This window comes from Pinus tabuliformis, chromosome 5_2 (genome assembly GCF_031772625.1).
Source record: "Pinus tabuliformis cultivar Carrire ecotype Pingquan chromosome 5_2, CPIR1, whole genome shotgun sequence".
Lineage (NCBI taxonomy): Eukaryota > Viridiplantae > Streptophyta > Pinopsida > Pinales > Pinaceae > Pinus > Pinus tabuliformis.
The window spans coordinates 454,208,273-454,236,241 of NC_142306.1; the positions used below are offsets into that span (position 1 = coordinate 454,208,273).

Genomic DNA, 27,969 nt, shown 5'->3' on the forward strand with positions numbered 1-27,969 from the left:
GTGAGATAGGAGATAGTATTGATGCCTTAGATTGAGGTGAATGGATGAGAAAGACAGGTGAGGAGCTAAGGAGAGCAAACAATAACTTTGAATTCTCCTTAAACAGTAGAAAACATTGAAATTAAACAAACTTAAAAGCAGAGCATGACAGTCACGAGTTCTACTTTAACACTTCATTTGCTTAATGTGCAGAAGGAAAAGAAAGGAAATGATTCACATAACACACTTAAAAGTACATAGAGAAACACACCATCAATACATGTAACCACAAGAATCCCAAAAAGGACTGCAAAACCCTGGTCTTCCTTAGCCAAAAATTGCAGAGATACAGTGAATAATACAATGATAGCTTCTCCCTCAAGAGTCCCACCATGAAAATGAGCAAGAGAGTACATAAGATAGATCATCTAACATCTTGCCCTACCTCTAGGGGTCAAGCTCACTATCCTAGGAGTTGTTTCAACCAATTCTAAACTAAGCACTGAAAACTAGGCAGTCAAAACAACTTGCCTCTATAAGCTAGGAAACCAATTCATTCATTTAATTTTCACCTATTTCATGAATGAATCTTCTAGAAGAGATACATAAGTGTAAAAGTGTCATAAAATTTACATCAAGGAGGATGACAATCCATTCCAAAAAATCAAACACAGTCAAAACTGCGTTTTTCTGAGCTGTACACTGAAATTTTGAGAAATTTGCCTGATGGGTCGCGCGCCATTTCCTTACGGGTCGTGCGCCTTTGAGGGCACTTTTGGGGCACTTCCAGGTGTCCAAATGAGGCAAGAGTAGTCTTGTTGGAAAGGTATGGATGTCTACTTTCCAACCCAACTAGAATTTCTGAATTTGGTGGTCATTTGCACCTCCAAAACTGCAATCTCCCAAGACTGCTTTCTGTGTGTCAAAAATGTGGCAGAAAGTCATTTTTTGCTTGTTTTTTGACTTTCAGGAGGCCCAAAACTTCATAAAATCTCTTGGAAATGGATGAGCATGTGTAACTTTTCATGAAAAATCTGGAAATGTTGAGTTTCCCCGGAAAACAGTAGCCAAATGAAAGGGTCGCGCGGGGGGTGAGACCCGTTGAGAGGGAAAAACCTGTTTTTTGCCTGAAAAAACCAAAAATGACCCAAAATGCTCAAAATTTCTTGGAATTTGTGCTGTGACTAAGCTATTTAGTGCCTTGCTCCTTCAAGGAAGCCTCAGCCAAGATGTGGAGGGGATCGGGCCTTTTTCTCCTTTTTTGTGCCTTGGCCAACCGCCTTTGGAACATCTTCATCTTCGCCTTGCACACGTGCATCCGCGCCCAATAATGGTTCTTCATGTTTCTAAACAATTTCTTATCTTGGTTGGCCTTAGCCAACAGCCTCTCCAAGTGAGCATTGAGCTAGATAAGCATGGACTCTCGCTCAACGGGCAATAGATCACCGGGTCTTCTTCGATTCAAGTTGCGGTCACTACGAATCCTCCACAACTCATCAAGAGCTTGCTCATCCTCCAACTGTTTGTTGCGCTGCTCTAGATATGAGATTTTACATTGTGCCCCCTCTAATCTCCTCTGCAATGCATCATTTTCAGCTCTAAGGTGCTGAATGATCTCCTTCGACTCTAGGCTAGGAGAACTGACATCAAGATCAATAAGCTCTATATCTGGAACACCTGATGGCCCCTCATCAATCTTGGGCTGCTTGCCCCTCTGTGCTGCCTGTGCTGCTGAAGAAAACGAGGCCCCTTCCACCTGCTGTGGAGATAACACTCGCTGAGCTGATGCAAATAAGGCCCTTTGGCCTCTCTGATAAGTGACAAGCGGAGGAGAGCTGACATGGCTAGTCCAGGGGATATCATGCTGCTATGATGGTCCTCCCTCCTTATGAACAATCTCCGGATGTGGTGGTGGTGCTGTAAAGAACTCACGAGAGATGAACTCCTCCCATGAGATGCCCTGCTAAGCCAACTGATGTAAGACCACAAGCTGAATCAAACCATAATGGTAGAGGCTCCTATACTGTTGTGTTGGGTTCTTCCGCTGCATCACGGGCACCATCCTCTCAATGTTCTGGCAGAAGAAAACAGGGATGTTCATCATCCGTACACGTGTGAAATGCATCAATAGGCGAATATGGTACGAATATACCTGTGAAAATCTGCCCTCACAGGTAAAATAGAGCATGATAAGCCTCATCATGGGAGCATACTCACTCCTGAGAAATCTGAAGGGAAACACACCTGTTAAGTGTCTCATGAGTGCGGGTCTAACGAAAGGCTCAAACTGAACACTGTCCAACACCTTGCGCTTATTCCATACCTCTCCGACATTAGGTATCCCTGTGGCCTGTGCAATCATCTCGGGTGTCAATGTAAAGTCCACCCCGGAAAGGTTGACATGTCCATCATGCAAATGTAAAACAAATAGGCGATCCAACTCTCTGTGATGCTGAATCCGAGAGATCCTCTCGCAAAACTCATAACAAGACATATACCGGAAACATGAGACTGCCATAGGACAAGCCTGTAAATCTGTCAAAGAAGTGGGCTCCTCTCTCTTATGATGACCACCCTTTCCACCCTTATGAGGCCTCCTCTGTACCTCAAACTCTGAAGCTGGTGCCTGGTCATCACTTTGCCCGTAATTGGTTTCGGTTTCTGACATTGTTTAAGGAGCAAAGTAGCTGAAATGTACTGCTGTTTCTGCTTGGTAAAATGCTGATTAAAATGTTGTTTCAAGGGGACAAGGAGCACGAGGGGAATGTTAGGGGAGGGACATTTTAAAGGGAAAATGGGAATAAATATATAAAACAGGGATTTTTGGGAAAAATCATTGCAAAATCATTGCATATGCATCATTATATAAATTTGTTTACATGGGTATTATGAGAGGTAGGGTTAGGGCTTGATTTTTTTTTTATTTTTTTAGGGAAGAGGGGTAGGGTTTAGGTTTTCTTTACAAATTTAAAAGGGAAATTTACATAGGAAGACAAGGAAAATGAAATGGGAAATGGGGAATACCTTAAAACATCATAAAACCCTAGCCATTTTTTACAATTTTAAACCACAGCCACATGGAGCTTTTCTCTTGCAAATATAGATCTTTAAAAATGCAATCACGATTTCCTTTGACCATAACAAGCAACAATTTTTAAGTTGGAGGGCCTACCTTAGGCAATTCGGCGATTTTGGTGGTTCCTTGGATGAATTTGCAGGCAGTTTGATAAGGAGGGCGCTGACGGGTCGCGCGCCTCACCCAACGGGTCGCGCGCCACTGACGGGTCGCGCCCGTTAAAAAATTGCACTGTCGGAGGGCGCTCAACGGGTCGCGCGCCTGGTCTGACGGGTCGCGCGCCTGTCCAGCTCTCAACTTCGGCCAATTTCTCACCCAATCTCTCTTGCAAGTGACTTAGATGCACAATGAGGCTCGATGGAGGGAGATTGGGCTTTTATAACCTTGATTTGAATTAATTTCATGCCCAAACCCACTTTATAATGTTTTTCTTTGACACTTTATAAACTTGATGTTTTTGGTTTCCTTTTATCCTGAAATTGACTAATTTGATGCTTTTGCTCGATACCTTTTTGCGGGGATAACATCTGGGGGATCTTGGCAAGGGAGCCAGGGTTACATGTTGTCCTTTGAAGCCTTTTGAAATTTTACCATTTTTTACAAAATTTCGAAACATGACCTTGGCTTTAAAAACAGGGTTTTTAAATCCAAGGTGAAAATTAACTGTACAAGATAGAAATTTTCGAAGAAACACCTTGAAAATCATCCCTCTGGCTTGCTGAGCACTTATTGACTTTCAGAGACATGACCTTGAAGACAAACTTGACCAAAACCCTAGACCTAGAATTTTGACTTCAAGACAAGACAAGTAAGCTTTAAAAGAGTTTAAGGACTGAAACAACTTTGATCCAACAATGCCAAGAGGGGGACAAAAACACCAGCTCCTCCATTAGGGTTATGGCATGCCTAATGGAATGCAACAATTGACACTGATGAGACACCTACTTATGCAAATGCAAAGAGTTTTGATCGCTGATGGAGGGCTACTAGACCGACTCTAACAGTAACTACACCCTTCCTTTGACATGCAAAATTTAAAATGATTTCTTATTTTAGAAGAGAGTGTTTATAAATATACTACTTTTTATAGTAGCAAATTGGTGTCTAAAGTCAATGAATGCTTCCATTTGAATACCAGTCAAGACTACAGAAAATGTAAGACAAGAATCTGACATATTATGTTATAGCTAGACACAAGATTTGCAAATATTTTATAATACAACCTGAAATTTGTCTTTCAATGGTCGGAGTAAATCTCTGCAATATTAAAGGTAAACATGCATCCATCAACTATAATTTAAAATCGATAATTGGGAAGCTTTGAATAGTGTGGAACAAAGAACTTTTGGCTACTTTCAGTAGAGAGATTTACAAGCAACAATCTCACTAGTAAAGACCAACTATTTTTACCAAGTGGGTAAGAGTTATGGGATTGCATTTTTTAGCTAAGGTTAAAATATTGTAATATCATAATATTCAAGAATCAACATATAAAGCACCGATGTAGATGCAAGAAGGGGAAGAGATAGAACATAATATCATTATATAGATGAAGTGTTCTTCCATTGAGAAGAAAGAACCTAAGGGATTTCCTGTTGGGTCGATCTTGGGATACTAAAACATGGAACTGAGATAACAATTCTATCATTTGATTTCTAGTAGACAAAATCTAGAGATATAATATCTACATTATAGACTCTCCTCTAATGGAGAGCTAGCCTAATATTAACCAAATAAAATTTTCACAGATAGAGGTAATTTTCATCCTTAATTTTTAAGAAATTAAGGCCTAAGCTCATAACCAGACTTGAAGACTAAAGCTCATAGTCAAAGGCTCTACAAGGACAAAACTAATTATGACAATTTGTGTCCAGACATCAACGATGAGAAGACTGATCTAAAATCATTAAAAAACCAAATTTTAAAGACCGCGGTTATTTTCATCTTCAGTTGACTTGCTAGAAAACAAAGTCCAAGCTAATATTCAAACCTGTGACACTTTGAAAAATTTGCAATCTTAATAAAATACTTTCCTTGTCTTTTCAGTTAGGTCTCAGTGATGGCTACAATATAATAATTCAATAGAACAAATAAACTAGAGCCTACAATAACTTTACCTGATGAAGAGAAAAAAGTAAACATGCTAAAGGATTTTTGGTCAAAGGGATTTGAGTGTACATATTCAAAACATATCTGAGTCCTTGCATAAGAGAATAGGAATCTATAATTCCATTTATAACAACACAAAACCTGCATCCAGAAACAAGCACACACAATAAAAATTCTAGTGACCATCTCAATGTTTCCCTTCACAATCAATCTTATTTCATTTAAATCTAGTTTTCCCAATAATATCTACAAGATAGATACCTATAGAGATAAATTTTCTTTAAAAGAATTGATTACACACAAACATTCATAATACTTACTAACACAGATCCATTATAAACCAAATTTTGTTACCCATATAGATGGAATTAAAGGTGCAAGCCTCAATATTTTTCACCCTTTTCATATTTAAAATAAATCATTCTCCTTTTATAATATGTTATGCTAGTGTCCCATCAAATCCTAACAAAACAACTATGTAATGTTATCAACAATCTAGAACAAATTCTCCAATGGTATTTAACTGAAATAATCTGGGTAAGAATATATGGATAGATTGCTCTGGTAAACCTGGCACATCAACATCTAGTTCCTCTTGTATATCTTCACATATATACATGGGAAACACATTGCTATGTTCATAAATGGAAAACAGAAACAATTTTTACAAAATAATAAGTAGGAATCAACAAGAGAAAAATGAACATAGGTTAAAACCAACAAATGTCAAACGAATATGCAAAAATAATAATGAGAATTCATACCGATTTTTTTGCTTATCTTCACATCGAGAGAGATGCAACACAAAAAACAAGAACATGAAGGTGCATGACAAATATGAAATTTCCACAAAATTGTTTGATGAAAAACAATGGTGAGTAGAATAGGTTCCTTGTTGTATGAATCCTACTACACAGCTGTAAAATGAATCAACACTTAGAAAGCTCATCCCAATGCATTGTTGTGGTCAAATGATTTCATATCCAATTGATTCTCTTGAAAGTAGAGATATCTTACAGCTTCCATGAACATTATGGATCTCATAAACTCCCACAAACTATTCCCATTCCAAAACCGCATCCCCCCAACTGCCCTAATTAAAAGGAAATGAGATTCCAAGAACACCATGTGTTGTCGCAATTGATCCGAGGATTGAATCGACATCGTGGTTCAACACAAGGTTATTGGGTCCAAAGGGCCAGTAACAACGGTATGCAAGCACAGAACTAATTACGGAAATTTCTGTACATGCATCTGTGATGAGAAGACTGATGTAAAATCATTAATAAACCAAAGCTTAGAGATCTTAGTTATTGCCATACTTTGTCAACTTGTTAGAAAACAAAGTCCAAACTAATATTCAAACTTGTGACACTTCGAAAATTTGAAAACTTAATCAAATACCTGCCTTGTCTTTTTAGTAAGGTCTCGTTGATGGATACACTATAACAATTCAATAGAACAAATAAACTAGATTCTACAATAACTTTACCTGATCAAGAGAGAAAATCAACCATGCTAAAGGCTTGATGGTCAAAGAGATTTGAGTGTACATACTAAAAACACATTTGAGTCCTTGCATAAGAGAATAGGAAGCTACAATTCCATTTATAACAAGAAGAAATCTGCATCCAAAAATAAGCACACACAACAAAAGGTCTAGTGACCATCTCAATGTTTCCCTTCACAATCAATCTCGCTACACTGAAATCTAGTTGTCCCAACAATCTCTACAAGCTATATACCTAGAGAGATTCATTTTCTTTAAAAGAGTCTACAATAACTTTACCTGGTCATGAGAAAAAGTCAACCATGCTAAAGGCTTGTTGGTCAAAGGTCTTTGAGTTTACATACTCGAAACACATATGAGTCCTTCTAGAAGAGATATATGTAAAATCCACAATGGTGGAAAAGGAGAGTTGGTCAAAGAGGGTAGGTGTGGAACAAATTGATATTCAATTCCTATATAAAAAGTCAAATGACAATTATGAAAAAACAAATGACTGTAATCAACTTTTTACTTAATAGGAAAAATAAATTTGAAAATCCAAACTTGCGATCAAGATACTTGTTAAAACACTCCCTTTATAAAAATTACAAATTAAAAAGCCATAAATCTATAGTACATCAAGATCAACACTTAATTTTTTAATTTAGTTAACTAAAGGATTAAAAATAAGATTTTTTGGTTAAACAAGTGACTTGTAGTAGCTAATATTAACTCCATTTTAGATTCCAAACTCAAAACTTAAAAAAAGAGTGAAGTCAACTATTTAACTTTTTGTCAACTTCCAAAAATATTCCAAAGTCTACCCTGAAAATAAGAATTGTTATCAACACCAAAATCAACTATTTATCTTTGTTACTTACCACTCTCAACCAAACACACAATCAAGTTAATGAAGTTATCTCATAGCAAATCCCAAGTGTTGCAGAAGCCTACTTGCCTATCATTCAAACTCATCACACTCCCCATACCTAACCTACATCCTTGAGACTCCTCCTTTCCTTTTCCATAGGATTTGAATATTAAAGAAAAACCCATTCAAGAAACATTTTGGATATGGCCAGGAGACCCCCAAGACTCCTCTTTGCTCCAACCTACACATATTTATAAATAATGTGCACCTGACATTCCATTAATATCCATCTCCTAAACATGCAAAGATAAGTAGGTGTTAAGCCCCGAGCAGGTGAGGGAGATGCAGGGCGTCAATGAGTCTATGGTCGAGTAGGTGTTGAGATAGTGTGGGAATATAGGAGAAAGTGTTGAGTTTGAATCCCCCGGTCATTTATATGAATAATTTGATAATCTTCAAGTTAGAGACATTGGAATCAACTTAATGTGTTCTATATCAACGTGGATAGGGTGATGGGTAAGGCATTAAAAGCATAGGAATATCATTTAATGTTTTAAACTAAGTTTTAATGTGAATAGGAAATTAAAACTATTGATATCCATCACATGCTAGATCGGGTGAATTAAATGTATAATTCGTTCCAATAATATGATAAATTCTTCATATTTAATTTGAAACAACTTTCACTCGAATGTGTTATCATTGCACCAGTGTGGCATCCATTATATCATTTGATTTCCTTTCATTCAATTCACTGTGTGCTCTCTTTATGAAGAAAGACAAAGCTTTAATGTACTTTGCCATGTAAGTATCATCGAATTAATATTTCCTAATATTTAGGTTTGATAATGTCACCATTATCAATTGATCTATAAAATTTCATGGATATTCCATTAGAAGAGTTTGTTTCAATAGATCTTGTCAAATTCTAAAATATTAAATTATCTAAATTTATTTTCCTTATCTTCCAAATAGATTGATTACTAGCTTTGTTCTAATTTAAGTATAACTGAAATCAGAAATGGGAAGAACAGCCACATAAAAACACCATCCACACAAATGAACACAAGATTTATTTTGAGAAACCCAATATAAAAAAATCCAATTAGAAGGTGAGGTCTATCCTCTTCTTTCATTGTGAAAATTTTAAAAAAGCACATACAAAGGCATGACAACTAATATCAAGTTACTTTTTAGCATTGTTTCCTAGATGAATACTTCATTATCTTCCTCCTCCCCTATTATGCTTTGAAATTACCTCAGATATTTTTCTCAAATATGAAACACATATAATGAAAAATAATGGAACTCCTTCTTTTCCTATGGAGTTACCTTTTGACATTGTTGTCTAAATGACTACTTTAGTAGCATTGTCTATTATACTTTAAAAATTTCTCAACTATGGAACAAGTACGATGCAAAATAAGGGAACCCCTTCTCCTTCTAACATCCTAGTATTTAGCATAGCTCGATAGCCATCTAGGGTTATGGGTTTAACTTTGTTAAACCCTCAATTTGATAGGGATGTATATCCTCTAGAATATTATTAAAATATTCATGTGGACAACCTCGTATGTATGAGTAATGGTGGCTAACATGGAATCCACTCATACCATGGTGGCCAACTAGGTAGGTCAACTTGTAATAACCCCTACATATGAGCATCAATTGACATGATATTTATGTTTTTGGAACTTAGGCTTCGGTGTAAATAAATTGCAAGGGTCCTTGTGTAACGTTTGGACCTTACAACCTTGAAAACAAGCATTTGATGGCTCAAAATGCCCCTAGAATGTTCCAAACCTCAAATTTCCAAAGTGAGATATGATGTTAAAATGGCCCTGCAAATCGACCCCTCTAATATTTTCAACCTAGAAAGTATTAGGATAGATGAAAAGTAGTATGATGATCTAATTTGGATCACCAATACACAATCCATGACTAATAGATCATTTCTTAGTTTTAATCTTCTCATTTTTAAAGAATAATTCTACTAATTTCAAATATAAGAGATGGATTGATTCAATTTAGAAATGCATGTATTGTTAAGTAAATTGAGAAATATTTTTCATCTATCCACCTCTGCATATTTTAATTTTGATTCAAATCTAGTAAGTTCAAATCAAAATTGGAATTGATTTTATAATTAAGCATTTGAAGGAGACAATAGGCTAACAAATTTCCTCTTAATTTATGTTTGTAAACCTTACATGAGTAAATTTACCCTTAGTATTAAATGGGTTCTTGAAACATGTAGTCTTAACCTTGAAATTAAATTGTCTTGAAAATATACTTAGTCATTTTGTTATTGCATTCCAACCTTTAAAGACAAAAGGCCATTTTTTAATTATTTACAATCATTGAGAACTAAATGTTGATGTTTGGTTGCTTCATTCGTAAAAATTTGAATAGCCATGTGTAGATATTGTGTCTTCCAAAAAGAACTATTTACAAAAGAAGAAAAAAAAAAAAGAGGCCATGAAAAAATAAGGTTTCTTGGTTTTTTTAACAATAACTAGTAATTGTATTAAGCAAAAATATGTGGCAAGAACATAAAGAAAATGGTATTATTAGCCTTGATTTTTAAGCAAAATTCGTATTTTCTTGTTTGAAAAAAAACTTAAAATACTTATAACTATAAAAACTCCATCCATATATTTCTTACATGAGTAAATTCTAACTATTTGTTGACAAAACAAAGAACAAAAAAATTGCATGACTAAGTTGGATTATGAGCCCAACTACTTGTCACCATATTTTTTTTAAGGAATGAGTAAGGGTATTTGTATTAATAAAAGTTGGAACTAGGACTAGAACCTTTACATAGATATTCAGATACAAAAATGTTTGCTTCGTCAGACCAAACTAAATTCTTGCTAGTACTGAGATTGTACATCCTTCTTAATATAAAGATATTACCACTGTAGATTCTATAGAAAGACCCAAGGATATAACAAAATTTGCAAACTATCATGAAAAACCAGAGAATTGAACAACATCAAATCACATTCTGCAAGACACTATCCAACATTTCATACCATGAAACTCAGCAAGGACCCTGGCCATTAGCTTCTGCCCCCTCGAGCATCGGGTTCTCTTTTTTCCATAGCATATCTTGAACTAGGACCTCCCAACCACTGCATTTCTCTAACATTCCTATTGAATTCCAATTCAAACACGCACAGATAGAGGGAATGGAATTTTCCCTCAAAATTTCAAGAGACTTCTCTATATCAAAGTGATGGAAAAGAAGTTTAGCCTCCAAAAAGAGTTGAAAGGAGAAACACTACCTTTAGACCATATATTATAATTTTTGGATGGAAGCAAACAATGCTTGAGAAGCATCCAAGAGCCTGTCGAGCACCATGCCAACATTAACATTCTTAGGAGAAGCAATATTATTCACCATCTTTGAAGAGAAATCTAGCACCAAAATCTTTAAGATTCTATTGACAACTCTCTCCTCGTCAATGCATGAATAATTTTGTTGAGTTAATTGTGAGGCCAAGAGGATCAATATATAACCAGATTCGAGACCATACCACAAGTTGGGATGTAGCATATAATCCATAGCCATCTCCATTATATCGATAGGACAGAAAATCAATGTTGGTGAGATGTACCACAACGAGCAAATTAATTCCTTATCCCTTCACAATAAATTGATCACCATGCCAAGGTGGTCTATTGAAACTATCACAAAGAGCAGCACAAATAGACAAGACATTCACTATGGAGAATAGGTAAGTATCTCTGCCACTTGGTGATTAAATAAAGGAACCTTGGTCGATTCATTTCATAACATGGCCAAAGAAGGAGGAGCCATTGGAAAACGAGGCCCATCCAATCTTGAGGAGAGAAGAGGATAAGCCATTTCCTATGTGAGCGAAATAGATCATTAGATTTTCATTTAAGTGAGGATTGATTGCACGTAAGAGTTATAAACTTGTGAGGCAAGTGGATGGGGTCCAATCCCCAACTAGTTTATATATATCATTGCAGAACCAACATAACTAGGGGATTGGGGTAACTCTAAGGCTGTGATCTAATTCGATTCTATTCTGACACAGGGTTACACCCTTTTTTTCAACAATTCAAGCTCATAATTCAAATGCCTAAACACACGGAAGAATTTTGGACGATCAAACAAGGATGTGGAGGTGAGAATTCATTGAGTGGGGGCAGGGGACTCACATCCAATTTTCTTCTTTTCTTTGGTTAATTGTTGAATGACTAACATGGAGTCTCTGAAGACTACTTGCCACCATTAATTATGCCAATTAAGGGCATTTTTTTCTTTACCATTTTTCCCAAATTTTCTCTTTCTTTGTTGTTGTCACATTTCCTAATTTGTCTATATCTAGCAGTTCTAATTACTTTATATCTCATCTTTTTTAGCCTAATTTTCCCAACTTTCCTTATGATGTTATACATTTTGAGATTCCACTGAGCCTTGTTATGTCAATTATTTCTTATATGAAAGGTTTTCATGTGAGGGAATATCCCTTGACTACTCTATTTCCACTAAGGTATCCTTAATTTCTTCTTTATATAATTTTTTTTAATTCGATAAAAGGCCCTAGTTTAGGCGGATCGTCCTTGAAATTAATTGATACTCATCCTTGGCTCCAACCCACCAGATTGGATTTTGTTGTTGCTTCTTAACTATCCTTGATCCTTTTCAGAAATTTTCCACTAGGTGCCTTATTTCAGAGCTTGATCTACAATGAAAAGAAACATGTTCATAATCTATTTTTTGGGTCCTAGAGTAGTTCTTGCCTTATAAATTATATCTGTTGCAAACCATTTTTTGAAGTCCATATCAACACATATGTGAGCATATGTAGTGGTGCTCCTCTCTTTGTTTTAGTACTTCTATTATATATCTTCCAAGAGCTTTGCCAGTAGCTTAAAGATAGGTGGAAACCCATAAATTCAAAGGTAGATTTGGAAGTATAACCCATACAGGAGCCAAGGAGAGAGGATTAGTTAGAGGATGGAAGGAAGGAGTCCAAAGTTTCATACATAAACCAAAGTTTCCCCAACAATAAGGAGTAGAGTTTAAAATCAAATCTATATCTTCAACAAGATCAAACTCGACAATGAAGTAACCCTTTTCATAGGAGTAAATAAAGGCCTCTTATTTTAATTGAGGTTTTCAAGTGAATAAAATCCATTTATGAATATCAACTCAATGAGGTCATAGTCCATTGCAATGACAAGTAAGCCCATTTGAGCAATAGAAGGCCTCCTGGAAAAAACCATCTTCCACTATGGGAGTAGTGATTATAGGAGCTTCATGAATGAGGAGAAGAGGAGAATTAGGAACTTTCTTTACAATATGGTTAAAAGAAGTTTGATCATACTACCATTAGGAAAAATATCCATATTTGTAATCATTGGACATATTGGCAACTAAAGAAAAAGATCTGTGCAAATTTTCTCCCCATAGACTTCCCAAAGTCACAAAGACATGCTTGTGAGTGAGAACTAAGCAAACTAGAGGAGGGGAGGTGTTGTAGTCACCACCATGCTTAGAACATAACCACTAGGGAGGAAAGATCCATGTTAGATAGAAGCCCCAAAAGAATAATATGGAAAAATAGACCCTGAAGAAAAGAGAGAGGCCATACAAGGATAAATCAAACCATAGGGAGGGACTGCATGCATGACTAGGGAAAAACCCTAGCCATAATGGATAGAACCCTAAATCGACATTCATTAGAAATTTTAAAAATTATAAATTTAGAATTAATGGCTAAAATGATTAAGAAACACTTGAAACTTGTAATAATATATTAACTTACAAGTGACTCACCATGACAAAGAAAAAATTCGTAGTGGAAGAGCACAAAGATCCAAACAAGAAAAACTATTCTAACACATATAATTACATAGAATTAAAAAATGTGGTCCTTAGCGGGGGGATAAATATCAAGTATTTAAAGATGAAGCATATCACATACCATTTGGGCTATCAAGAGATGAGGAATATCTAAACCTATATGCATATAAAAATACACAAAGGTCACATCTTCACAATGTGGCAACCTGATCAACCATTTTTTCTTTTGATAAGATGATAAAATATATTTTTGACAATGTAAATTTGAACAATAGGACAATATTCAACTAATTTAGGGTTTTATTTCTTCTTTTCAATCTAAGGGTTTTCGAAGAATATTGCAAATTTGTGAGAATTGAGGTAGCATTGACAACCAAGCAAGTGGTGGAATTCAAAAAGGCTAAATATTTTTCAAATAAGTGAGTATATCGTGGATTTTAGATATGCAATTCAAAACTTAGCATATGGAAATCAATCTAACACAACTCCTCCAAGTTCCTTTCAAATATGCTACCTCAATTATTAATAGATTATATGGAAAGAAATATGCTTTGCATTTCAAACAAGCTTGAGCTCCACTAATGCATGAGATAGTTAACAAAGTGTTAGTTTTTAATTAGGGATACATTTTTTAGTCAAAATTCCTAATGTAGTAACTAGGGAATAAAGAATCTTCTCAAGAAAACCCTCAAGTATTTAACATGGGTTCTTATTTTAAAACATCATTTATGCCACCAATCCATTTGTAGGACTTAGATGGAATTAGACTCCAAATACAAGCCTTATGCATGTTTAATAATAAGAATTGTGGGAGCACATGTATAAATAGAATTTTTCTAGGGTTTCTGATCATTTATTTCTCCATTATTTTAATCGATATTTTGTAAACTAATTTCCAAATTTTCACAGGGGGCTATGAAAGTTCTAGGGTTAGTTGGAGATTAGAGTATTACTATCATCCCTTCTCATACTTACATTATTTTATCATTTTTATCTAAGATAAGTGATTATGGCTCAATCAAGATTTTCATGCATAACAAACATTTCAAAATCATACATATGAAACCAAATTAACCATTATCTAAAAAAATTACTAATGACAATATTCGCTTGATTATTATTACTAATGATAATATGTGAATGTATTATTTGTAAGAGCACTTACTAAAATGTTTCTTCAGTAGAAAGTTTCTAGGAAATTAGATAAAAACTATATAAGAAGTAAAAACAATGCAATGTGATGTCTTTTGAGGAATATAGTAATTTCTTGTGAAGTGATTGCTTCCTCTAAGGAATAATTAAAATGTTGTTATTCTACCTTAAGGTCGTTTTTTAGATTCATATGTTCATTCTTTTGTTATTTATTGTGTGGATCTAGCATTAATTTTATATTTTATTTTTAAACTTATTAAGATACACTAAAAATGACATCAAAGTTTTTAATTGGACTAAAAGTAGAATAATATTTTCATTTTTTGGTAGATTTTTTGAGTGAAAATGAGGATAATATAAATCAAATCAATTTCTAAAAGCTTTCTATGTAGAATTTGAAAAATTCAGTTGTAAATATAAGCATTGCTTAAAAATATACCCAATTTCAAAAAATCAAAAATCGTCTTTGTAGGGGAGTTATCACTTATTTAAAAATAATTGTTTTAGGTTTCTTATAGTCATGAGCACATAGTTTATAAATCAAATATATTTTGATAAAGTGCCCAAATTTCAAAGAAACTAAAACCAAGTTATGTACATAGTCATGGCATTTCATAATTGTTAGCATAATATCCAATTCAGAAAGTATTGCAAAAGTTATGATCATTTTACTTTAATCACCTCAAACCCTAGCCACACAATGGAGCTCCATTAAAAAAATAACTTGTTACCTCAAACCCTAGCCACACAATGGAGATCCATTAAAAAAATATTTTGTTTATTTCAAACTTTTGTCATATTTTTGGCTTATAGAAAGCTAGGTGTATCTTATGGGAAAAAATGACAGTGTCCCTATTAAAGGGTACATAAAAGAAAATTAATGAAGTCAATATGGGGAAGGGAGTGGAAATTTTGAGTGAATTTTAATTTAAGAGGTGATGTTATCATATTGTGGAAACTACTTAATCGTGACAAGATGATGACACTTTCAAATGAAGTGAAGTCAATATGGGGAAGGGAGTGGAAATTTTGAGTGAATTTTAATTTAAGAGGTGATGTTATCATATTGTGGAAACTACTTAATCGTGACAAGATGATGACACTTTCAAATGAAGTAATTAAATAAGTATTTTTAGATAGGTAGTCAAATGCAAAACGAAAAGATCAAAATAACATTAAGGATTTTTTGAATGCGCAAACTTAGATGTATTTAGTAAGAAATTATTATTATTTCTATATAGAAAACATGGATGGTGAGTAATTTTTTTTATACTAAAATGTTGTGTTTTTTATGGTATAGATTTATTAGATGTTTTTGAAATTTAAAGATATAATTTAAAAAGTAAAGAAGATGTTCTCTCGTATATTTTTATTGTTAAAATTGTCATTTTCATCAAAATTACTATTATAAAAATTATCATAAATTGTTTATCACCTTGCTTATCACTAAATTCTTTTCTTAATTAAAAAAAATTCCAAATTATCAGAATTTACCAATCTCTCAAATACTAACACTAAATTCTTTTCTTAATAAAAAAACTCAAATTATCAGAATTTACCAATCCCTAGAAACATTTGTTTTCTTGACAATTTATTCAGACTTACCTAATTTTGATAATTGTCCTAAAAAAGAAATTTTAACATTATTTTGACTTCAAATTAATCCTTTTAACTATCCTTCATTATCATAAAATATATATATATATATATATATATATATATAATTGAACTTTTTTAGTATCATTCTCTAACGCTGAAAATACATATAATCATAGCCCCATGGGGTAGGCGAGTTGGTAATCACAATGCGGTGAAGTTCCTTAGAAAGGCGGGCTCCGTACTGAAGGTCACGAGTTCAAATCCCCCGGACTTACCCTGGAGCTGTATAGAGGGGTGGAGCTGTATAAAGGGACGGGCACAGCTCCCAATGGTTATAGAGGTAGCGATCAGAATCGAGTCACCAGACTGCCCCTATTGCAGATTCCAGTGTTAAAAAAAAATACATATAACCATATACCCATAATTAATGCATACTTATATGACTGTCATATCAATAATTTGATAAGCATAACAAAGTATGGTTATAATAACACTTACCTTGAAATCGATCTTGTTTTCATTAACACCATTTGACACATTGTTTAAGGAAATTTGTTATAAATCAATTAATCTTATTTCCATTAACACCATTTGACACAATATTTAAGGAAATTGACTATAATCGATTTCATTTAAAATTTTGATGTAACTAGAGACAATATTCAATCCTACGTCACCCAACATGAATCCATAAGTGAAACTCATAGAAAAATGGTATCCCAAAAAAAGATTCCACACGTAATACTCATGGTGAATTTGGTTATAATTCTTTGATTTGTTGTTATTCGAATAACATGCTTGACCAACTACATTAGCATAATTCCACATTGAACGTCCAAAAATCAATCTAACTTGTGAGGACGATGGGCATAGGAATGGTAGCTAGAATTAGCCATCCAATCCAATCTTCTCAATGGATTTCTCAATAATTAGCCTCCCTAATCATAATTTTTTTGGTAACGAGATGCCCGGCACCTTTGAAAGACCACCCTGTACGTTATTCAAACCCAATAATAATCGCGGAACGTGAACCACCCGACGAGATTCCCTTTCTCCCGTTGCCATCAGATTTAAATATTCTCAACAAAATACAAAGCAAGCAAAATTTTCTAAATGATTCGGGGATCCCTCCGCCTTTCTTTTCTATATAAATTCTATGAATTCGACATCCCAATATCATGCAGAGAGAAGCCGAAGGAGACCAGAGTGGAGGCGGCGGGAAAGGAGAGATCATTTCGTGGTGATGGGCCGCACGGCCTGGGACTTTGTCGATAGCCCCGGGTGGGGAACCGGCATGCTGGAGCTCCCTGGGGTTACCAACATGACTGTGCTCATGATCGAACAACGCCCGTGCCAGCGCACCGAGCAGGCCGTCCCTTACCCGACTTCGTTTCACCCGTCTCCGGGCCGTGAAATCGAGGAATGGACGAGGCGCGTGCGGGCATCGACGCGGACTCGGCTTTTCGCCTTTGCCGGTTCGGTTCGCCCCTACGTGAACGACGGCGGCTTCCGCAGCTTGCTCATGCGTCTCTGCGCCCGGTCGCGGCGCAGCTGCCGGCTGCTGGACTGCGCGGCTGCTCGCTGCAACCATGAGGCGGAGCCAGTGATACGGGCGTTCATGGAGTCGGTCTTCTGCTTGCAGCCCCGCAGTGACACACCGACGCGCCGGTCAACGTTCGACGCCATCATAGCGGGGTGCATTCCGGGACTCGGGGTATACACAGTGTATGTGGCATCTGCCGATCGGTGGGGAGGAAAACTGTCACGCACCTAATTTTTTTTTTCTTAAATTCGCGGGGTGCGGCACCGCCTAAGTAACCAACATTTTCCATTATTGACTTACTTTACGAACTACGCCTTTAAATATTCATAATAACATGAATAATTTCATAATGTGCGGAAACCATTATAAAATAGCATGATAGAACAGCAGCAATAACACAACCATATGCAAGATAATCTTTTTATTATGTAAGAGAGTTTTGTACAATGGCCGGGAGTGACGCTCCACCGGCATTCATAACTAAGGCGGGCGCCCGCCCGTGCAAGGTGGTCACACCTCGCCTTACCCAACAATACAAAATACACCAAGTATTATAACCGGGTGGGCGCGCCTATGCACGACCCACACTACACACAACACAACTTGCCGACGGGAGGGCGCACCCGTGCACACCTGCGCCCGTTACAATCAAATGTCGTGCTACCCAACCGGGGGGCGGGCGCCCTACTACGCCCTCACCCGCACTTCGACCCGCGCTGCACGATACTTCTTTGCCCGAATCGGCGGGCGCATCAACCATGCGACCTGCGGTTCAAGTGCGACCTTCGCACTACCTCTTGTGCGCACCTCCAACTTGTGCGAAGGACCTGTGCGAAGTTCGTTGATGTCCAAATGAGCGATCAACCGCACGAGCTTATACCCATTCTACCGTGGGTAACCTCCTCTCGGCCGACCTCCAAAATCGCCATCGTTTCAAGTTAGCTGACGCCCCTACAACAAGTCGGCCTGCCACCACTCATGTGCGCCCTTGGCTGCCTATAAACGATGGTCGTTTTCTTGCCTTAGTTCATTTCGTGATGTTGGATGCGCGCGCCCGGTCATCGCATAACCGCAGGTCGTCACATCCTCCCCCACTGGAAATCATTGTCGCCCTCGACAATCCCAATCGTCTCAACAGCTTCCTGTTGTACTTCTCGATCTTATCCTTCCATCTCCAAAGTGAGTCCTCCGATTCCCAACTTTCTTCCTCCGGTGCATTCTTCCATCTGACAAGAAATTCCCTTCTCATGTGGCAACCAATCCCTGTAGTTCTGACGCTCAAAATCTTCTCCAACTCCAATCCTGGCTTGTCCACAATTCCGGCTGGTCCTCTCGGCGGTTCAGCTCTCTCTGGATGGTCTGAATCAAGTCTACATCTCTTCAACTGACTCACATGAAAAATTGGATGCTTCATGTGCATATGGTGCGGAAGCTCCAACTCATAAGCAACTTCCCCCACTCTCTTCTTCACTCGGAATGGTCCCTCATACTTCCGTGTCAGTTTGCTCGCAGTCCCCTTGGCTGGTTGAAACTGCTCCCCGATAATCCTGAGAAACACCATATCTCCCACACTGAAGTGTGCCTCCCGTATCCCACGATCAGCATAATTTTTCATCCTCCTTGCAGCTTCGTGCAAGCGCAACCGTGCCAACTCCAAGGTCTCATCCCAAGCCTTCATAAACTTCTTCGCATGAGGACTCCTAAAAAAACCTCCTGTCACTACGGTATGCAGTGCAACCGACATCTGTCCATTCACCAACTCAAATGGACTATACCCCGTCGCAGAATTCTTTTGAATATTGTAGCTAAACTGAGCAATATCCAAGAGTTCAGGTCAATTCTTCTGATTAGCCGTCACATAATGTCGCAAGTAGTCCTCTAGCAATGCGTTGATCCTCTCGGTCTGCCCATCTGTCTGTGGATGGTAACTTGAACTCATCAACAACTCTGTCCCAACTAGTTTGAACAATGTGGTCCAAAATCTGCCTGTAAAACGCAGATCTCTATCCGACACAATGCTCAATGGCATCCCCCAATACTTCACTATGTTCTTAAAGAACAACTCCGCAGTCCGCTTGGCTCCACAAGGTATCTTTGTAGGAACAAAGACAACATACACCACGACCATTATCCCATTATACCCCTGAACCTGTGGCAACTGAGTGATGAAGTCCATCGAGACACTCATCCATGGTCTCTCAGGAATCGGTAAAGGCTGCAACAGTCCTCCTTGCCTCTGAGTATCCGATTTGTCCTGCTAACAAATGATGCACGTATGTACATACTCCTCTACATCCTCCCGCATCTTCTCCCAAAAGAATCCCCTCTCCAACAATGCCAAAGAACGACGCATCCCTGGGTGGCCAGCCCATGGCGAGTCATGGCACTCCTTCAAAAGGTGCCTCCTGAGTCCAGATGACTTTGGAACATAGAGTCGGTTTCCAAAGAACAAGAACCCGTCTCGTAGAAAGAACTTTCGTGTCTTCCCTTCCTTTATCTGCTTCACTATATTCTGCGCCAAAGTATCGATTTCAACACTTTCCTTGATCTTATTCTGCATCTCTTCTGACATTTGAACTCGACTCCTACTCCTAGCTGCCCGGTCTTCTCCCTCCAATGCTGCAAGTTGTCCCTTCCTGCTAAGGGCATCTGCTACCGCATTGTGCCTTCCCGGTCTATACTCGATAGTCATGTCAAATTTTGCCAAGAAGTCCTGCCAACGAGCTTGCTTCGTAGAAAGCTTCGGTTGTGATGCAAAATAACTTGCTGCAACGTTGTCAGTCTTGACAACAAACGACTTCCCAATCAGATAATGCCTCCACACATGAAGACAGTGAATGATGGCAGTCATCTCCTTCTCATGAACCGGATTCCTCTATTCTCTATCCTGCAACTTCCGACTCTCGTACACCACCGGATGCCCATCCTGCATAAGAACCCCTCCTATGGCAAAATCCGAAGCATCAGTGTGTACCTCAAACGGTCTCTCGAAGTCTGGCAACTTCAGTATCGGTGCTGTAACCATCCTCTTCTTCAAGTCATCAAATGCCTCGTGACATTTGCTCGTCCAACTCCACCTCTTGTCTTTCTTCAATAGGTCTGTCAATGCCGATGTCACGTTGGAGTACCCCTCTACAAACTTTCGTTGGTAGTTGGTCATGCCCAAGAACACCTTCATCTCATGGACATTCTTCGGTTCAACCCAGTCCTCGATCGCCTTCACTCTGCTCGGCTCCATCCGTATGTACCCTTGACCAACAATATGCCCAAGGAACGGAATCTTGGTCTGAGCGAACACACACTTAGACTTCTTCAAGAACAACTGATTTGCCCTCAGTGCCTCGAACACCATCTCCAAGTGCTTCTTATGATCCTCCATGTTGTCACTGAACACCACTATATCGTCCAAGTATACTACTACGAACGAATCCAAGTATGGTCGTAGGACATCATTCATCAAAGTGCAAAACGTAGTAGGAGCGTTACACAATCCGAATGGCATAACAAGGAACTCAAAGCTACCATATCTTGTTACTATCGCGGTCTTCTTTTTGTCTCCTTCAGCTATCCGCACCTGATAATACCCATGCCTCAAGTCCAGCTTGGAAAACACTCGGGCTTTCGCAAGCTTGTCAAAGCAATCAGCAGCCAATGGCAAAGGATACCTGTTCCTTATCGTCTGCTTGTTCAATGCACGGTAATCACAGCACATCCATAGCTCATTCGAATCCTTCTTCTGCTGGAACAATACTGGAGCTCCATAAGGGGACCTTGAAGGTCTGATGAAACCTGCATCAGTTAACTCCTTTAACTGTCGTTTCAATTCCTCCAACTCAGGCCCTGACAACCGATAAGGTGCTTTAGCCGGGGGTTGCTTTTCTGGCTCAAGCTCAATGCTATGGTCCATTGCACACCTTGGTGGAAGTTTCTTTGGTAGCTCATCAGGCATCAAATCTGCATATTTGGTCAACACCTCGGAAATTTCGGCTGGAACAAGCGTCCCCACTCCATCACCTTCGACATCCTTGAACATCACCGCATATGTCTCCATATCTGATTCCTTCATAGCCTTCTCCAAACTCAGTGCTGAAACATGCTACACCTTGACTTCCTTCCTTTGCCTATGAGTAGGCAAAGTGCAAGTTTGTGTCTGTCCAACCAGCACCACCTCATCACAGAAGAGGACAACAATAGCCTTGTTGCCCTTCAAGAAATCCTGTCTGAGTATCATATCAAAGTCGTTCATCTCCATCACTGTGAATTCCAACTGACCCTTCGAGTCTTTTATTTGCACAGGTACTTCGTGTACCAAACCCGCCACTTTTGCTCTAGAGTTCACTGCCTTGACTTCCACATTCGATGGGAAGATCATCAGTCCAACCTCTTTTGCCAACCGTGTCGTCATGAATTTATGAGTGGCCCTCGTGTCCACCAGAGCTTGAATGGTCTTGCCATGCACCATCAAGTCCACGAAACCCAGACTGTTCATCCACGATTTCTCCATAACTTTTCCCTGCATACATGTCTGTTCTCTGCGTTCATCATCAAGCAATGGCTTCACTCCCTATGAACCTGCTCTGATACCACCTGTCACGCCCCCAATTCTTTTTTCCTTAAATTGGCCGGGTGCGGCACCGCCTAAGTAACCAACATTTTCCATTATTGACTTACTTTACGAACTACGCCTTTAAACATTCATATTAACCATGAATAACTTCATAATGTGCGGAAACCATTATAAAATAGCATGATAGAACAGCAGCAATAACACAACCATATGCAAGATAATCTTTTTATTATGTAAGAGAGTTTTGTACAATGGCCGGGAGCGACGCTCCACCGGCGTTCATAACCAAGGCGGGCGCCCGCCCGTGCAAGAGCGCACGGCGGTCACACCTCGCCTTACCCAACAATACAAAATACACCAAGTATTATAACCGGGTGGGCGCGCCCATGCACGACCCACACTACACACAACACAACTTGCCGACGGGCGGGCGCACCCGTGCACACCCGCGCCCGTTGCAACCAAATGTCGTGCTACCCAACCGGCGGGCGGGCGCCCTACTACGCCCTCCACCCGCACTTCGACCCGCGCTGCACGATACTTCTTTGCCCGACTCGGCGAGCACATCAACCATGCGACCTGCGGTTCAAGTGCGACCTTCGCACTACCTCTTGTGTGCACCTCCAACTTGTGCGAAGGACTTGTTCGAAGTTCGTTGATGTCCAAATGAGCGATCAACCGCACGAGCTTATACCCATTCCACCGTGGGTAACCTCCTCTCCGCCGACCTCCAAAATCACCATCGTTTAAAGTTAGTCGACGCCCCTACAACGAGTCGGCCTGCTACCACTCATGTGCGCCCTTGGCTGCCTATAAACGATGGTCGTTTTCTTGCCTTAGTTCATTTCGTGATGTTGGATGCGTGCGCCCGGTCATCGCATAACCGCAGGTCGTCACAAAAATGGTGGGGGCTATTCTGTGTACATTCCACAGGATGACGTTATCGCCGACACGTCCGTGGTGGAGCGCGTGCTGAGAGGTTTGAGTTTGGAGCGGGTGAGGCAGATGCAGGAGAACGTAGTCAGCTTAATTCCGCGTGTCATTTACATGAGGAAGTCATCAACGGGCAATTCAGAGGCGGCGGAATCGGTCCGCGATGCGTTCGACATTAGCGTGGAGAGCATTATTCATCGGATTTCTGAGCAGCAGAAGAAAGAGGGCCAAGCACTAAAAGCATAGGAGTATAATTTCCAAATTGTTGAACTTATTTCGATTGCAAATGTCCTGGGACGGATCGCAGCGGCCATCTTGCTGTTGTCTATCCATTTTGTATAGAATTTTGAAATATTTCCTATGTTTATAATTGAGATAAAGATGCCCATTTCAAATATTAAAATCCCATTCCCCTCTCTCGCTACCAGAAGGAAGGATGACGAAATCGTAGCAACAAGTTCACTTCTCTCGTGTTAGGTAACAAACTTGATCCCATAGAAATATATTGTATGAGTATCATAATTATTGTTAGATCTAAATGATAGCGGCTTCAGCTGGGTAGCACTTCGTTGCAGAAGCTTATTCCTTCGATTTTAGTATTTTTGAATATGATTAATATGAGGGATAGTGTTACACACTATTTTGGGCCGTAGAATGAGCATCTTGGTTTATTAAGTTGTAGAATGCTCAATAATTTTTTTAAAATTTTTATTTAAAGAGACATAGCAAAATTTCAATTTTGATTACGAACTAACAACTTTACATATCATACTATGCTGTAGAATAAACCTCTTGACTCAAATAACTTTCAAATATATCGCAAACATTATGAAAAATATCAATTTCTTTTTTTTGAAAGCAAATAGATAGATTTGGGAGGTATTCAACGCAATGAGGATGGTAGTGATCGCAGGAATCAATGCATATAATAGTAGTAGTTCAATGGATTTGGAAGGGAATCAACGCAATGGTTGAACAAAGATGGTAGTGATAGCAAGAATCAACGCATATGGTTGAATAAGAATAGTGATAACCTTGATTTGAAGCAAATCGATGGATTTGCAAGGGAATCAATGCACTGGTTGAACAAGAATGGTAGTAATAGCATGAATCAACGCATATGGTTTTGTTTTCCTTAACTTTTCTTATAATATTTGAACTTAAAATTTAATAATGAAAATTAAATTTTATACAAATTTACTAATTACGTCGTAAGGCGTTCCCTCTGAAATAAACTTTGCTCTCCGCCTATGTGTCATTACTTTGCACCATTAGATGATATGTTAGAGGATTGAGCCAAGTTGAGTCGTTCGATTATGAGGAAGTTGAGTCGTTCGATTATGAGGTAGTTGCAACTCCCTGCCTGACCAGCGCAAATTTGATCCTCCATAACAGTTTTAGCTTGGCTTCTGGTTTCAGCTTCGCTTCTGGTTTCGACTTCACATCATCATTAGCTTCTCCTGCTTATGAATCTTGGCGCTGATTTCCATTTCTGACTCTGATTTCTTTCTGGACAGGTAATTCGAATAGGCTTCAGCTGCTGAAAGATATAACAGGAGCGTTCAGACCTGGTGTTTTAACTGCATTAATGGGTATACATATCTCTGGTTTTCAAAAGGTACATGAGACATTTGCCAGGGTTTCAGGTTATTGCGAGCAAAATGATATTCACTTTGTGGACTTTAATATAGCTTCTTTCTTTCACTCTTAATATTGGGTTTCCTAAGATTGAGATTGTTCTATTTAACAGATGTTTGTGGATGAAGTGATGGAGTTTGTAGAGCTTGATAGCTTGAGAGACACATTGGTGGGTCTTCCTGGTGTGAGTGGTCTATCAACTGAGCAACGGAAGAGACTAACCATTGCTGTAGAACTTGTTGCAAATCCTTCAATCAGATTCATGGACGAGCCGACATCTGGTCTGGATGCCAGAGCTGCAACTATCGTGATGCGTATAGTTAGGAATACAGTGGACACAGGCCGAACTGTAGTCTGTACTATCCATCAGCCAAGTATAGATATTTTTGAAGGATTTAATGAGGTAAGATACATCTCTAACTCCTTACAGGTTGTTAATATAGCAAAATCTGAAATTGCGATCAGACACCCACATGTCATGGAAGAAAAATAGTTTTCACTATAAATCCAAACCACTGACAATAATCATAGGGGGCCAATTGGTAGTGATGTATCTAGAGTTCGGAGAGCTATATTTAAATTTCAAATCCAGGCCATGGAGTAAAATATTTAATATCAAAGGTCTTCAGCAAAATGGCTAGTTTTGAAAAGGTAATAAGATGGATTGTAGGAAGAAGTAGATGGTTCTGTAAATTTCTCTCATGCTGCAGGGTACTATTCATTACTTCTTTTGTGTACAGGGTTTCACTGTCTCCTTACACATGGTATAGCGGATAATGCAAAACTCCCTGTTTATCTCATGCTGGAGAGATTACCCGCTCAAAACCCTTCGCAAACAGTAGTGATGGCTTCGCTAGAGTTTCGATTTCCTGATTCACACAGTTGCCCTACAGATGTAGCCTTTATCGTGCCCTGAGGTGTTTAATTTAGATTTTAGCTCAATTTCCCATGTCTAATATGAGTTAAATTTACTGTGATGTGTAGGGTTCCTCCCAGGTTGCCGGAATCCATCACGCAGACGACTTCCCTGCTGAATTCGAATACCCCACAGGAAAATCTCTGTTCTAATGTGGAGCGTAAACCCTAGTAAGTGACGACTGACAATTGCAAGAATGTGTAAACCCTGGTAAGTGACCACTGACAATTGGAAGAATTCGATTTGTTCTCCGGTTAGGGTTTTACAATAGTTTCCTTATTTCTGCTCTTGGTTGCTCTGCAGGGTGTTATTTCTGCTCTTGGTTGATCTGCAGGGTGTTAGACCCTTTACCGCGAAGGCTAATTTTAGCCACAAGAACGGGGTTGCCTCAGGAATAACTTGGGAATCTGGTCTTTTATGTCCTTCACCATTTTAGGTGCTTGCTCACATTCTGCTCTTTCAGGCTGTAGAGCAACACTGACAATTGGAAGAATTCGATTTGTTCTCTGGTTAGGGTTTTACAATAGTTTCCTTATTTCTGCTCTTGGTTGCTCTGCAGGGTGTTATTTATGCTCTTGGTTGATCTGCAGGGTGTTAGGCCCTCTACCGCGAAGGCTAATTTTAGCCACAAGAACGGGGTTGCCTCAGGAATAACTTGGGAATCTGGTCTTTTATGTCCTTCACCATTTCAGGTGCTTGCTCACATTCTGCTCTTTCAGGCTATAGAGCAAGGTTTTTGTGAGGGTTTAGCATAATTTTGTGTCTGATTTTGAACTAAGATCATACTGATTGTGTAAATAATTTGGACTACGTCTTCCTTTGGTTATTCCTCCACTAAATTATCCTATATGACAGAGGAACCCATGAATTTCTATGCTCTCCGGTTAGATTGTTTTATATATATGCATATTGCAGCTCTTGCATTAAACTCATCTCCTCTGTTGATATTATATACATTGCAACTTTGATATTACAGGAACATCACTGCTTTTTCTCATAGTAATGATAAAATTCAACTATTTTGATTCATTGTAATGTACGGTTCAAAATGCTGGTATGAAAACTATATGACAAAATACACATAAAAATTGAATACACATAAAAATTGTTACAGATGTATAGTAAAGGACTGGAATAAAAATTGAATACACATAAAAATTGTTACAGATGTATAGTAAAGGACTGGAATTTCCCTTTAGATTCAATTTATTGTTTTTATTCAATAATTATATACTGGATGCATATAAAAATAAAAAACAATGTTTAATCTTTAATTTTTAAACAAAAATATAATAAATTTAATTAGATTGAACATTTGCAAGGCACTTGTTTAGAAAATCCAATTCTCTTAGGTTTGGGCAGATGCAAATTCAGAATGCTTATGACTGAATGTTGTGACTAGAGGAAAGCTTGCTTGTTGGATTCTCAGGCATATCCCTTACAAAGAAATAAGTCATGTTTTGCTGCAGAAATACCGTCTTTACTTGAAGAGATTGAACGGTTCGATTCCGGCACCATATCCAGTGGCTTCGTTCTAGAAAGGAAGATCTTTTAGAAGCCCATCAATATCAATGTTTAGAACAATTTTCACTGCCCACTCTGAAGGGCAATGCATTTGGACACCTAGGTAAAACCTGATAATCATGTGTGTAAAGCAATGCTTACTGAACAACACCCTGCAAATATTTAATGATGCTTACTTTCCCAAACAATCCCAACTACAATAGCATTCTTTCTTTTTTTGCAGCTGTTGTTGATGAAACAAGGTGGTCAAATTATATATGGCAGTCCACTAGGTCGCCATTCAATCCATGTCATAGAGTACTTCCAGGTATATGATTAATGTTTGCTAATGCAGCATATGTTATTAAGGCATCTTATAGTTTATTCAAGTCTCATTGAATCTAGCAACTTGAAATGTCCTAGACAGGCTATTGAAGGTGTGACAAAGATTACTGATAAATGTAACCCTGCAACATGGATGCTAGAAATCAGCTCTAGAGCTGCTGAGGAGCGCCTTGAGATAGATTTTGCTGAAATTTATAAGAAGTCTCCTCTTTTCCAGTAAGTCTAGATCAAACGCTCTTATAATGCCCATAACAGATTTCAAAGAAATATGAATATCATATTCATGGATGTGCTATGGAAGAAAAATGGGAGGTTATATTGAGGGGGATACACATATCTCTGGTTTTCCAAAGGTACAGGAGACATTTGCCAGGGTTTTAGATTATTGCGAGCAAAATGATATT

At 38.3% G+C, this 27,969-nt stretch overlaps 1 protein-coding gene and 1 pseudogene across 1 annotated transcript; both read left to right on the forward strand.

The window, feature by feature from the left end:
• The first annotated feature begins 17,363 nt into the window (after positions 1-17,363).
• On the forward strand, positions 17,364-17,894 carry LOC149159635 (putative xyloglucan galactosyltransferase GT11 pseudogene; annotated as a pseudogene).
• Positions 17,895-24,479: 6,585 nt separating this feature from the next.
• Positions 24,480-27,855, forward strand: LOC149159636 (ABC transporter G family member 29-like). Its single transcript, XM_089434372.1, has 5 exons — positions 24,480-24,508; positions 24,694-24,781; positions 24,914-25,204; positions 27,465-27,548; positions 27,648-27,855. The coding sequence occupies exons 1-5, from the start codon at positions 24,480-24,482 to the stop codon at positions 27,783-27,785; spliced, it is 630 nt and encodes a 209-aa protein (XP_089290498.1). The 3' UTR covers positions 27,786-27,855.
• The last annotated feature ends 114 nt before the right edge of the window (positions 27,856-27,969 follow it).

What these genes read in the sequence shown, in the direction of transcription:
- LOC149159636 (XM_089434372.1), top strand. Translation starts at nt 24,480, where the DNA reads ATGAGGAAGTTGAGTCGTTCGATTATGAG. An exon ending in ATATCTCTGGTTTTCAAAAG is followed by an intron (nt 24,782 to 24,913) that starts GTACATGAGACA and finishes TCTATTTAACAG; the next exon opens with ATGTTTGTGGATGAAGTGAT. An exon ending in ATGTCATAGAGTACTTCCAG is followed by an intron (nt 27,549 to 27,647) that starts GTATATGATTAA and finishes TGTCCTAGACAG; the next exon opens with GCTATTGAAGGTGTGACAAA.